We start from the raw sequence: 14,997 nt of genomic DNA, 5'->3' as shown, positions 1-14,997 counted from the left end.
AATAGGAGTGCTTTATATAGGCAGTCACAAAAAAGGAAAAAAACCTCTTAAATATATTTAAAAATATGCTCTACTTTTTTATATAGGACAAATGTAAGTTAAAACTATATTGTACTCCCATATGTGTCCCTATCGTGCTGGAAGTATTGAAACTCTGATGACACATTATGTTGGTGAGGATATAAGTAAATATAGTAAATACTAAGGAGAATCACCTCAGAGAGATTCATTTTATATTAATCATCAACATTACATTTTATTCTTTACACAGCCAAGTTCACCTTGAGAGTTTAATTCTATAAATATCTTATTTAATTCTATAAATAATTCTATGCATATATGAGAAATTATTCGCATAAAATATATTAACTGCAGCTTTGTTTATAATAACAGGGTTGTGGCTCAGTAGTAGAGTGCTTGCCTAGCACATGTGAGGCACTGGATTTGATTCTAAGCACCATATATAAATGAATAAATAAAATAATGATCCCTCAACAACTAAACAAACAAACAGAAAGATTATAAACAACCTGAATACCTGTAATTGGGGAGCTGGTTCAGTATATTATAGCATATGCATGCAATGGAAAATTACATAGCTTGTAATAGAAATGAGTGAAATATATAAAAACTGAGATGGAATGAATTCTTTTGTTTATTATTAAGTGAAAATATAAGGTGAAGACAGCTGTATATTACGTTGCTATTTGTATAAGTGTTTTAATAGAATACATAGGAATATACATATAATCATATGCCATCGAATACATATTACATACCTGGAGAGATATATATGAGAGACAGATAAAGGAACAAGGTGGAAGGAGACTTTGTACTATATTTTCTTTCAAATGTTCCAAATCTATATCATATATATATAATATATAACATATATATATATAATATATATACACACATATATATCTTCTATCAAAATCTAGTTAAAATAAGAATCTATATATATTCTGATATATGTATATCAGAATAATTTCTTTATGAGAAAATTTATCATATTTGTTATCCCTAAACTTTGTTTTCCAAATAAATAAATGCCAGTATTATCCTGGTACCTTATGGAGGAGCTAGCATTTTTAGAAAAATCATTCCTTTTCCTTTGTTCTATAGGCAGCCTATTCTTCCAGGCCCAAAGCTAATTGTAGACTATAACAGACTCTGAAAAGTTTACCTAAGAGTATGAGAATAGAACTTTAGACTTAGGTCCTTCCTTCTTTCTGAGCATTCAGTGAAAAATATGGCCAGTAACCTCATAGCAATGGTAACCTCCTTCAGTGAAATTTGAAGTCCCTGAAGGACTCCTCACAAAATAATTATACCCAAAATTTTATTACTGCAGTTTGTATACAGCAAAGCTATAATTTAACTGTATGATAGCTTGCTGAGCTCAATGAGTTAATGTGGTATCCAAATAAAATTTGAGCCTGAGCTCTGGGAAGTTTTGGCACAGTAATATCTGTGAAATTTGAGCTTATATTAAATATGCCTTAAAACAATACATCTGGGATTTGTCCTCTGGCATCAAATCAGGTCTGACTCTGCTAGATGGAGCTGTGAGTTTTGCCTCAGGTCTTTTTAATACGTTTAGCACTATTGGACTATAGAATCAGCAAGAATATCATTATTGCTTTAGTGAAGAAAAACATTTCAGTTCCTATTGAGTTTATGGCACTATCTGATCTTGAATCTTTTGTGTTTCTTACAATAGGAGATTTCTGCTGTATCCTATACCTACAGCTATCTTCTCCCATCCCAGACCCAATCTATAATTCCCCAACCTACTTTTTCTCTCATTCTTAATCAGTCACATAAATGACATTTGTCTAACCTTAGACTTTTTTCCCACCTGTGTTCAGGTCAGCCAACCTTATCATGTTTAATGAAGTGAGTAGGTCACAGCTCTAGTCATCTCAAATCTCAGAGCAGATGAAGGACCACTTAGGACACCAGTGACTATTTGATTGGCCATTAAGGCTGACTGCAGCAACCTACTCTGTCCTGCATGGCCAGGAGTGACTTGTCAGGCCTAAGGGATTGCATATTATGTCTTCTTAGAGATAGCTCCTTTCCACTTTATCCTAGTTGACATGACTATACTATCTTTTGTGTCTGTAAGTGCACCATCTCTGTCTTCTGGGTGGGTTTCAGGGTGAACATCCCATTAGTGAAGTATTGGCAATTAACCTAATGTATTTTGGTTAAACTATATTTGAACAAATTTTTGATGTGGCCTAGCTCCTGTATCAGTAAAGCACAAGAGTTCATAAACATAGGATGCTGAACAGAATGCTATACAGGAAACACATTTGTTAAGAATTTTTATTAAGCAATTACTTTTCAATTTGAGGAAAAAACAAAAAGCTAAATCCTCAAGGTCATATTTCATGACAAGTATTATAAATATTAACAGCTCTTAATCTTCTCCCTAATATATCTCTGTTTTTTTCTTAGGGATTTCAACTGCAGAGTAAATGGTAATTAAAATGTGCAGGATGACAAGATGGAGCAAACAGTGCTTGTACCACCAGGACCTGACAGCTTCAACTTCTTCACCAGAGAATCTCTTGCGGCTATTGAAAGACGCATTGCAGAAGAAAAGGCTAAGAATCCCAAACCAGACAAAAAAGATGATGATGAAAATGGCCCAAAGCCAAACAGTGACTTGGAAGCTGGAAAGAACCTTCCATTTATTTACGGAGACATTCCTCCAGAGATGGTGTCAGAACCTCTGGAGGACCTGGACCCCTACTATATCAATAAGAAAGTGAGTGTTTTTTGTCAGGCATATTTTGCTGCTAATTGCCTACTGCATATGTTGGACCATTGTAGCAATGCCATACTAAATTAGCACAGTCTTAATTATCCTTCTATTTAGAAATAAGACACATTTGTGGGTGTTTTATGCATATGCATGAGAAGTAAATCAATTATAACATATGAAGCTGTCCCAAATGCACTATGACAGTTAAAAATAAATGTTAGTTGTAGGCAGCTAAGCTAATGAGTTATTTTCCCCAGAAATTACATTTACTATGCAATTTATGTACTTTCTGCACTTGGAAATCTGGAAATCATCATGAGTTACAAAAACTTAAGAAAATATTAGTATTAATTTGTCATGAAAGAAAATTCAATATTGTTGATTTTCTAATTTCTGTATCATTAAAAGCAATACATTGATCAATTTCCTGAAGAAACTTTTCCACATGGAAAATAACTACATCAACTGCAACTTTAAAATTAGTTGATATTTTGGTAGAAATGTTTTGACATTGGTAAAAATTAGCAAAAATGTAAAATTCTGAAGAACCGTTTATAAATGATATTTTAATGTATAAGTTTTCTGTATCCATGCTTGAAATGAATACCTGATATTAAGCACCTAATCTTTTATTACTAACATGATTTCACCAAACCAAAAAGGAATCACAGAAAGAAAATCAAAAACAAGGTTACTATATGGATTTTTAGTTTAATATATGACTTTGGTTAATTTGCTACATTTTATTATCTTTTTACCAAACCATACATTTGGGAACTCTGGGTGAAAGGTTAGAAAATAAATGTGACTAAACAAATAAAAGATTTAATTGGACAGGGGCCTTAAAATAGCCCCAGAATTTTTAGGGATTTTTTATTGCTACCACAGTTTTATTCGTAGTTAATGTTTGTTGAATGCACACACAAAGTTTGGCAATTTTACTATGTGAATTCAAGATGGTTTGTTAATCACTTCTAATTGACTTCTAAAGCTACAGAGGCAAAATCATAACCAAGAAGATGACTCTTTCCATGTTTACATTTTTTTAAACTCTTCAGGGTATAGTCACATTAAGTGTAACATACTTTTCTTTTTCAAAAACTTATTAACCCAATTTATGGCAGAGACAAAGAATCCTTTTCCATGGATTTCATTTTCTTTTATTTAACTTTGCTTTTTAACACTGTATTGTCAAACCTTAGTTTATAAGAGAGATTATCTATCTCGTGATTGCCATTGAAATTATGAGAGAATTTGCAGTTCGTCATCAAATCAGTTCTTTGAAAATTACCTTAATTTGATATCTGAAAAGCCAAAGCTCAAATTAAACAAACTGTGAGGGTTTTATTTGTATAAGGAATGTGAAACTGCAGATAATCCAGTTATTTAACATTGCATTTAAAATTCTTTAATATTTAAGTAGACTTTGATGTTTCCCACTCAGAAATCCATTCACAGCATGTAGATATTATCCATCTTATAGTCATTGGGTATATCCAGTCTCCTCAGAGGCTGTTCTTGTGATGGGTTACTTAACTACAACCACAGCAGGCCTGTAGCTACCCTCAGACATCCAGTTCCGTTCTCTGGTGGCAAACACCATTTAAAAATTATTAAAGCCAAACATGTCCACCCCTTCATCACACAGGGGTAAAATCTAGTATTCCCAACTCCTACGCTTTGTCTTTTTTTGTGAAAATATAAATGAGTGCTTTGAGAGGAACCAAACTTATTCATGTTGAAAAGGTACTAAGACTCTATGTGGAAACCAGACCATCCAATCAATCTTTTCTTTTAAATAAAAGAGCTTTCAGACTGATAAAACCTCTTGTCTTGTGGGGAATTCCCCCGCTCTTGAAAACAATAAGTCCATAGTGAATTATATATAACAAAGGACATAAAGAAAAACAAAATAATGCAAACCCTTTCAAAATACCTAAAGTTCTTTAAATTTTGGATAAAAGACCATCTCTGAGGAAATGAACTGTTAACCAAACTTTGGTAGGCTCCCATCTAAACTTGCCATTAATATTGTGCATACTTATCTTCAAATGCATATTGTTTGAGGAAGAAAAAATATTCTGACATTTTGGAACAAATCACAGTGTGTAAGCAGAACAACTTGATAAGAGAAATATTGTTATCAGGAAGGAGTTTTCCCCAAGGTAAGGTACATCTCTTGCTTTCACATTGAGCTGACATCAGGCAAATCTTCAAATGTAAGTCATTTAGCACCAAAACGAACAATTTTTTTGCAGGGCTGAAATCCTTAAAAACCAACATGGCGTGGTTTATGCTCATGATTTACCTATGCATCTGACATTTCCTTCTTTTACATTTTTATGTTTTAAAACTTCCTGTAAACTGCTTGTGTACTATTTTCTAGTACACAGGCAGTTTACAGGAAGTTTTTAATTTTTCTTTTATAAGTGGATTATTTCAGTATTGAGGAATAGTCTTCCTCAATTCTCAGTGAATTTTCTCTGATTAAACTTGGAGTAGCTTAACAAAATTTCAAACTTTTAAAAGTAACATTTCTTTTAATATTTGATAACTGATTTTATTTAGAGACTTTATCTGAGATTGATAATGTGTTCTTCATTAAAACAATATAGTGCACACACAGTACTTTTGGTGCAGCTGAAGGGTCAAATGGTGGAAAAATCAGTAAGTAAAATGTTTCTTGGAGTTAGATTTCCCATGATTGATGATATTAGGGATATAAATCTGTTTTGCAAACTGAGGTGAAATATGCAAACATCAGTTAGGCCAGTGGCTTCCCCAAAGTCAAACTCTTAATACTACAGTTAATGTGTCATTTGATAACGTATCAAGCATCTGGTTTCTTTCTTAGTAACATATAGAATAAATAAATCAAGATGACCATTTTAGTCCCTTTGTGCTACTATAACATAATACCTGAGTTTGGGCAATTTAAAATGAGCAGAAAGTTAGTAGCTCACAGTTCTGGAGACTGAGAAGCCCAAGATTGAGGGACTAGCACCTGGGTATGAAAGGCAGTAAGTGTAAGACAAAGGAGAGCAAGTGTGGCCTGAATTCACCCTTTACAGTGGCATCAATCCTACCCATGCAGGTGCAGCCTTTATGATCTAATCATCTCTGAAAGGTCCCACCTCTTAATACCACAACAATGGCAATTACACTTCAACATGAGTTTTAGAAGGAGCTAACATTCTAGCAATAGCATTGACTGTAAAAAATGGTTTCAGAATCCAATCTTTATAGTTTGGGTCTAAGTGCAATGTCATACATGCAGGGACTTTATGTGAATGTAAATGACATAACACACTAAAGTTCACTGTGATCTTTTACAAAGAGAATGTCCATGAGCGTATGGAAACATCACTGCTGCTGGTGTATTTTTCATTGACATATGCCCAAATATTTTTATCCTCTATGCCCCAGTTTCAAATGTACAAATTATATAATATTCAAATATTCTACTAAAATTGTTAGAACAGTTGAAACCATGATCAGTGGTATTATAATAATAACTGAAGAAATAGTAGTAACCATCTCATGAACATTCCTGATGCAGGGAGCATTAGGTGTTTTACAGACTCTCAGATATTTTGAGCATTCAGAAGTCCCAGGTAAGAACTAAGAAAAAAAAAATGCTATCATAATAAAGTCACAGAATTTTATGTAATTCATCTGCCCTGAACAAGTGACCTTCAGAACATGATTCCAGGTTGGGTTTTTTGTTTATTTGTTTGTTTACTTTAGCTGTGTAATAGGCACATTTTGCTTGTGAACACATCTTTTCCCCCTTTTATGGGATGTATTTCAGTTTCTGTTCATAGCTCGGGTTGATGCACCATGTGCCTATACATTCAAATTCTTCACTTGCTCTTTATTACAGAAAATTCCTCTGTTCTCATGTCCTTAAAATTACAGATGACTCATTAGTACCATGGGAAGAAATATCCTTTTGACAGTATGGCAGTTTACTGGAAATAGAATGAGATATTTTAGATCTGCAGGAAAAAAAGTTTGTTAATTATGCAATGTAGAAATGTGTTCACTTAAAAACTGTACTCTGTCCTTGACTGTCTCCTGATTGTCTCTTGGAGTATTTAAATACAACTGATCATCTTTCCGAAAACTATGTGCACTCCCTCTCTACTGAGCCTGCATTGGACTTTCAGTCTTGCAAGAAAGGCTGAAAATTTATGCCTGGTCTGTTATAGTTATTGGAATTTTAATTGTTATTTTAGGGTGTTATTTTATTATTTTTTGTTTGTGTTATTTTAAATCAGCCTGAGGAAGTTTTTTCTTGTAAAAGTAATTTAATAGAAAATCAGAAAAAGAATTGATAGTTAAAAGCTTAGGGTTCCATGAATTGTCATATAGACGGTGTCACATTGCCAATGGTTCTTTGCATATTGGCTCCTCTGTAACAGCCTGTCACCAGGCCTCTCCGTTTCTTCCAAAGCACTGAAGCTGACTTCTAAATCTTCCTTTTTCCCATATATCATTTTTCCTTTATGCCCCTTTCTTTGTTGTCTCCTTCCAGTCTCTGACTCAGAAAGTCCCAAGATGATAATGTTGGTAAATAAAATGGTAGTTTACATTTATTGGATGCCTTTCATAAAGTAAGAGATCCTTCAAATGAAAGTGACCAAAACCAACCGAAAGTACTTTCAGGAGAAAAAAAGAAAAAGAAAATGTTTGGGCTTAGTCTGGTTTTACTATGAAAAGCCTCTACCTAAAATGACGTTATCAGGACAGTCCTTTTCCATTTTGAGCCCTGCTTTTACCCACACTGGCTTCATTTATAGACTGGTTATCCCACAAGATGGGAGAAATTGCCACCAGTAGTGCTAAGATAACATCCTATAGTCTAGTAAGTCAAGAAAAAGGCTCATATTTTCTTCAAAACCTCTAACAAATGTCCTAGAATCCCTTCTAATTAGGCTACCTGATATTCTCTGAATCAATTACTGTGGCCACAAGTATATGAGAGTATTTTTGGCCCAGGTTGCTGAGGAGTGGGTCATTTCCATTAGACCTACATAAGTAGACAATGAACATAGACTTTTTTCCTAAATTGAAAAGAATAGAGACAATTAGAAAATAAAAGACATGCTAGACAAGTCATAACAAAACCTATATATTCTATATATTATTCATCAAGATATTTAAAATTCTTATTTAATCCATGTGTCCTTCCAATATAGCACTTGTCTTTATTTAAAACTAATGAAACTGGAGTTAAGTAGTTTTCCTTTGACCCAAAGCTAATAAGTAAGAGACTAGGTTTAAAACCAGATCCACGAAGTCCTGTGGCCCCTTTGGGTTTGTGGTTATAGCACTAATGAGATCAGTGGAAAAGAAAAGTCGGTGGTAGAATCTTAATACGCCTACGACTGCTATCTTGCCCCTCTACTCAGGCCACTTTGCAAACCATAAGTCATGTCTCCTGGGCTAGCAGTGTTTTCAAATCCTGACTTCACTGCTTGAGCATCCCCTGCCCTTGTAAGAACTAAAATCTTGGTGACTCGGTGGTCTGCAACAGCTTCTAAGTGATTAGGATTACATTTCCCACCAGATTCTAATAGGGTACTAAGCATCTTTTTTCAGAGACAATCAGTCCAGGAAATTTAAATTGTGTGGCTTTGAAAGGAAGTAGCATTTGAATTTGGATCTGAAGACCCAAAAGGATGACATAGATGAGTCTTACAGGGGAAGAGAATAACATATAAGAAGTCATGTAATAGGACTGAGCATAAAACATAAGCAGAGAGTAAGATGAGGTTAGGGAGGTGGCCTGGTAGATAAAGGCACATTTTAGCAGATCTTGAAGTGTTTGAAGTGTATCTTGAAAGGAAAATGAATTCTCTAGAATGTTGTGAGTATTGGAGTGACACAGTCCACATTATGTTGTTTAAAAACAAAAATCACTGTAGTTTGGCTGGGGTTATGGCTTAGCAGTACACTTGCCTAGCATGCAAGGTGCTGGGTTTGATCCTCAGCACCACATAAAAATAAATAAATAAAATAAAGGTATAAAAATAATTTTTTAAAAAATCACTGCAGCTTCTCTATGGAGAACAAAATGAACAATTTGACAAAAGAAAATAAGTTGGGAATCTTTATGGAGGTTTGGTCTAGTACTGTGACAATGGAAATAGAGAATGCTAGATAGACACACAATGTGGTTTTGAGGTATAATTTTTTTAAATTTATATATTTATTCTAATATGCTATACATGACAGCAGAATGCATTTCAATTCGTAGTACACATATAGAGCACAATTTTTCATGTCTCTGGTTGTACACAAAGTCACAACATTCATGTCTTCATACATATACTTAGGGTAATGATGTCAATGTCATTCCATCATCTTTCCTAATACCATACCCCGTCTTTTCCCTTTTCTCCCCTTTGCCCTATCTAAAGTTCCTCCATTCCTCCCATGCCCCACCCCTGCATTCCCATTATGAATCAGCATCCACATATCAGAGAAATCATTTGGCATTTGTTTTTGGGGGATTGGCTTACTTCATTTAGCATAATATTCTCCAACTCCATTTACCTTCAAATGCCATGATTTTATTTTTTTAAATGCTGAGTAATATTCTATTCTGTATATATACCACATTTCCTTTATACATTCATCTGTTGAAGGGCATCAATGTTGGTTCCACAATTTAGCTATTGTGAATTGTGCTGCTATAGACATTGTTGTGGCTGCATCATTGTAGAATGCAGTTTTTAAGTCACTTGGGTATAAATGAGTAGTGGGATAGCTGGGTCAAATGGTGGTTCCATTCCAAATTTTCCAAGGAATCTCCATACTGCTTTTTATAATGGTTGCACCAATTTGCAATTCCACCAGCACTGTATTAGTAGTATGCCTTCTTCCCTATATCCTCACCAACACTTATTGTTGTTTTTATTCTTAATAGCTGCCATTCTCACTGAGGTGAGATGAAATCTTAGAGTAGTTTTGATTTACATTTCTCTAATTGCTAGAGATGTTGAACATCTTTTTATATATTTGTTGATTGATTATATATCATCTTCTGAGAAGTGTCTGTTCAGTTCCTTGTCCCATTTATTGATTGGGTTTTTTGGTGTTAATATTTTTGAGTTTTTATATATCCTAGAGATTAGTGCTCGCTCTGATGTGCCTGTGGTAAAAAATTGCTCTCATTCTGTAGGCTCTCTATTCATCTCACTGATTGTTTCTTTTGCTGAGAAGAAGCCTTTCAGTTTGAATCCATCCCATTTATTGATTCTTAATTTTATTTCTAGGGCTATAGGAGTCTTATTAAGGAAGTCAGGGCCTAATCCAACATGACGAATATTTGGACCTAATTTTTTCTTCTATTACGCACAGGGTCTCTGGTTTAATTCCTAGGTCCTTGATCCACTTTGAGTTGAGTTTTTTGCATGGTGAGCAATAGAGGCTTAATTTCATTTTGCTGCATTTGGATTTCTAGTTTTCCCAGCACCATTTGTTGAAAAGGCTATCTTTTCTCCAGTATATGTTTTTGGCACCTTTATCTAATTTGAGATAACTGTATTTATGAGGGTTTGTCTCTGTGTCCTCCATTCTGTACCATTGGTCTACAAGTCAATTTTGGTGTCAGTAACATTCCATTTTTGTTACTATTGCTCTGTAGTATAGTTTAAGGTCTGGTATAATGATGCCACCTGCTTCACTCTTCTTGCTAAGGATTGCCTTGGCTAATCTGGGTCTCTTATTTTTCCAGATGAATTTCATGACTGCTTTTTCTATTTCTATAAGGAATGTCATTGGGATTTTGATTGGGATTGCATTGAATCTGTATAGTGCTTTTGATAGTATGGTCATCTTGACAATATTAATTCTGCTTATCCAAGAACAAAGGAAAACTTTTTATCTTCTAATGTCTTCTTTAATTTCTTTCTTTAGTGTTCTGTAGTTTTCCTTGTAGAGGTATTTTACCTCTTTTGTTAAGTCAATTCCCCAATTTTTTTTTGAGGCTATTGTAAATGGGGTGGTTTTTCTAGTTTCTCTTTCACAGGATTTGTCACTGATGTACAGAAATACCTTTGATTTATGGATGTTGATTTAGTATCCTGCTGCTTTGCTGAATTCATTTATTAGTTCTAGAAGTTTTCTGGTGGAATTTTTTTGGATCCCCTAGATATAGAATCATGTCATCAGCAATTAGTGATAGTTTCAGTTCTTTTCCATATCCCTTTAATTCTTTCATCTGTCTAATCACTCTTGCTAATGTTTCAAAAACTATATTAAATAGAAGTGGTGAAAAAGGGTATCCCTGTCTTGTTCCAGTTCTTGGAGGGAATATTTTCAAATTTTCTCCATTTAGAATGATGTTGGCCTGGGGCTTAGCATAGATAGATTTACAATGTTGAGATATGTTCCTGTTATCCCTAGTTTTTCTAGTATTTTGAACTTGTAGGGGTGTTTTATTTTTTCACATGCTTTTCCTGCATCTATTGAGATGATCATATGATTCTTGTGAATTATGTTTATTGATTTTCATATGTTGAACCAACCTTGCATCCCTGGAATAAACCCCACTTGATTGTGGTACATTATCTTTTTGATATGCTTTTGCATTTGATTTGCCAGAATTTTATTGAGAATTTTTGCATCTATGTTGATTAGAGATATTGGTCAAAAGTTTACTTTTATTAATATGTCGTTACTTGGTTTTGGAATCAGGGTGATGATATTGGCCTCACAGAATGAGTTTGGAAGTGTTCCCTCTTTTTCTATTTTATGAAATAATTTGAGTAGTATTGGTATTAGTTCTTCTTTGAAGGTTTTGTAGAACTCAGCTGAGTATCCATCTGTCTTAAGCTTTTCTTGGTTAGTAGGATCCTGATGGCATCTTCTATTTCATTGCTTAAAATTGATCTGTTTAACTTGTGCATATCATCCTGATTCAGTTTGGACAAATCATGTGACTCTAGAAATTTGTCAATGCCTTCAATATTTTCTATTTTATTGGAGTATAAACTTTCAAAATAATTTCTAATTATCTTCTGTATTTCTGTAGTGTGCATCATAATATTTCCTTTTCATCACAGATGGTAGTAATTTGAGTATTCTCTCTTCTTCTTTTTATTAGCATGGCTAAGGGTTTATCAAATTAATTTGTTTTGTCAAAGAACCATCTTTCTGTTTTGTTAATTTTTTCAATTGTTTCTTTTGTTTCAATTTCATTGATTTCAGCTCTGATTTTGATTATTTCCTGTATTCTACTGCTTTGAGGGTTGATTTGTTCTTCTTTTTCTAGGGCTTTGAGACGTAATGTTAAGTCATTTATTTGTTGACCTTTTCTTCTTTTAAAGAATGAGCTCCATGCAATAAACTTTCCTCTTAGTACAGCCTTCATAGTTTCCTAGAGATTTTAATATGTTGTATCATTGTTCTCATTTACCTCTAATAATTTTTTAATCTCCTCCTTGATGTCTTCTGCAACTCATTGTTCATTCAATAGCATATTATTTAGTCTCCAGATGTTGGAGTATCTTCTGTTTTTTATTCTATTGTTGATTCCTAATCTTATTCCATTATGGTATGATAGAAGGCAGGGTAATATCTCTACTTTTTATATTTGCTCAGAGTTGCTTTTTGGCATAACGTATGGTCTATTTTAGAGAAGGATCCATGTGTGGCTGAGAAGAAAGTGTATTCACTTGTTGATGGGTAAATATTTTATACATGTCTGTTAAGTCAAGTTATTGATTGTATTATTAAGTTCTATAGTTTTCTTTGGAAGATCTATCCAGTGGTGAAAGAGATGTGTTAAAGTCACCCATAATTATTGTGTGGTGGTCTATTTGACTCTTGAACTTGGGAAGAGTTTGATGAACGTAGATGCTCCATTGTTTTGGTAATATTTATAATTGTTATGTCTTGTTGATTTATGTTTCCCTTAAGCAGTATGAAATGTCTTTCTTTATCCATTTTCATCAACTTTGGTCTGGTCTACTTTATTTGATATGAAGATGGAAACCCATGCTTGCTTCCGCAGTCCATATGAGTGCTATGTTTTTTCCCAAACCTTCACCTTCAGTCTATGAATGTTGTTTCCTATGAGATGAGTCTCTTGAAGGCAGCATATTGTTGGGCCCAGTTTTATTTTATTTTATTTTTTAAAAAGATTTCTTATTTATTTATTTGTTTTAGTTATCAATGGACCTCTATTGTTTATTTATTTTTACGTGGTGCTGAGGTTTGAATCCAGGGCCTCACGTGTGCGAGGCAAGTACTCTACCACTGAGCCACAACCCCAGAGTTTGGGCCCATTTTTAAATCCAATCTGCCAATCTATGTCTTCTGATTGGTGAGTTTAGGCCATTAACATTTGGGGTTATTACTGAGATTTGATTTGTATTCCAGGTCATTTTTGTTTGTTTTTGGTATTTAACTTGACCTTGTTTCTCCTTTGATTAGTTTTTTCCTTTAGGGTAATACCTCCCTTTGCTGATTTTCATTGTTGTTTTTCATTTCCTCCTCATGGAATATTGTGCCAAGGATGCTCTATAGTGCAGGCTTTCTAGTTGCAAATTCTTTTAACTTTTGTTTATCATGGAAGATTTTTATTTTATCATCAAATCTAAAGCTTAATTTTGCTGATATAGGATTCTTGGTTGGCATCCATTTTCTTTCAGAGCTTGGTATATGTTGTTCCAGGATCTACTAGCTTTCAGGGTCTGGATTGAAAAATCTGCTGATATCCTAATTGGTTTCCCACATATGTAATCTGATTCATTTCTCTGTGGCTTTTAATGTTCTCTCCTTATTCTGTATGCTAGGCATTTTCATTATAATATGTCTTGGTATGGATCTGTTGTGATTTTGTACATTTGGTGTCCTGTTAGCCTATTGTATTTGATTTTCCAATTTATTCTTCATGTTTGGAAAATTTTTTGATATTATTTCATTAAGTAGATTGTTCATTCCTTTGGTTTGTAACTCTATGCCTTCCTCTATTTCAATAATTCTTAAATTGGGTCTTTTTATGTTATCCCATAATTCTTGAATGTTCTGCTCATGGTTTCTTACCATCTTCACTGTATGGTCAATATTCTTTTCAAGGTTATATATTTTGTCTTCATTGTCTGAGGTCCTGTCTTCCAAGTGATTTAATCTGTTGGTGAGACTTTCTATTGAGTTTTTAATCTGGTTTATTGTTTCTTTCATTTCAAGGATTTCTATTTTTTTTTCTTTTTTCAGAACCTCTATCTCCTTATTGAAATGATCTTATGCTTTCTGTATTTGCTTATGTAGCTCTTTATCAAAATGATGTTTTGCTGCCTGCATTTGTTCTCTTATATCATCTTTTAATTCACAGAACATTTTGATTATGTACATTGTGAATGCCTTTTCTGTCATTTCTTCTGCTGTGCTGGCCATGGATTCTATTAATGTAATATCTTGGTTTTGGAGGGGCACTTTCTTCCCTTGTTTTTTCATGTTATTCCTGTGTCTTCCGTTTTAGCACTGCAGATCTGAAGTGTTACAGTTTTTTACCCTATAGGCTTATAGTGTTCCTGCAGGGTTCCAATACCTCTCTTTTAAGGGGGAGAACCATATTAACAGATCCCAATACAAACAATATACAGCCTTAAACCAAATAGCTGCTATTAAGACATTTATGGTTTTGTCACAATAGACAGAAATGGTGAGTTTAATTATTATTTACAATATAAACAGTAGGTTTGCAGAATGGTCAACCATTTCTGATGGAAGACAAAGAGAAAACCAGGGGTGAGGTGTAGGATGAGATGTTAAGGAGGTAGGAGGTGAGGATATAGAGTTATTAGATATTAGGAAGCGTGAAAGAGGAATCCAAAAAAAAAAAAAAAACTGGTTAGTAGCAGGAGATGAGAGAAAGTGATTTGGGGGAGACAATTAAGTGGGAAGACAATAGTGATGGTGCAAAAAACAAATATGAATACTAAGTAATATTAAAAAATGTAAAAATAGGAGATAAAAGAATATACAACACAACTGCAATATACTATTTAGACATCCCAGTCCTCAATAACCTAATTCATGAAAAGTACCTAGTTTCACAAATGTTGGGGATGTGAGGGTGGGAGAAGAGATAGAGTGAAAAGAGAAAGAAAAAAATCTCTAAGGAAGATACAAGGATTGTTTTCGTTGGAGATCAGTATCCTTCCTGCTTCCCTTCTCATCCAATAGGTGGGATTGTCTGTTGTTTG

The 14,997-nt window shown here is 33.9% G+C and overlaps 1 protein-coding gene across 4 annotated transcripts in view; it reads left to right on the top strand.

Moving 5' to 3' along the window:
• Scn1a (sodium voltage-gated channel alpha subunit 1) overlaps positions 1 to 14,997 on the top strand; it is a 155,132-nt gene that overhangs the window by 64,555 nt on the left and 75,580 nt on the right. For all 4 annotated transcript variants that reach the window (XM_058580149.1, XM_058580146.1, XM_058580148.1 and 1 more), the window contains exon 2: positions 2,467 to 2,779. In XM_058580149.1, the coding sequence (XP_058436132.1) occupies positions 2,516 to 2,779 (264 nt within the window). In that variant the 5' untranslated portion in view covers positions 2,467 to 2,515. The remainder of the gene's footprint in view (positions 1 to 2,466; positions 2,780 to 14,997) is intronic.

The sequence above is a fragment of the Marmota monax genome, unplaced genomic scaffold, assembly GCF_021218885.2.
Source record: "Marmota monax isolate L192 unplaced genomic scaffold, Marmota_monax_Labrador192_F-V1.1 WCK01_AAM20220418_F8-fsc00007, whole genome shotgun sequence".
Classification (NCBI taxonomy): domain Eukaryota; kingdom Metazoa; phylum Chordata; class Mammalia; order Rodentia; family Sciuridae; genus Marmota; species Marmota monax.
The sequence above is the reverse complement of the archived record's forward strand: the minus strand, read 5'-3'. Positions and strand labels throughout refer to the sequence as shown.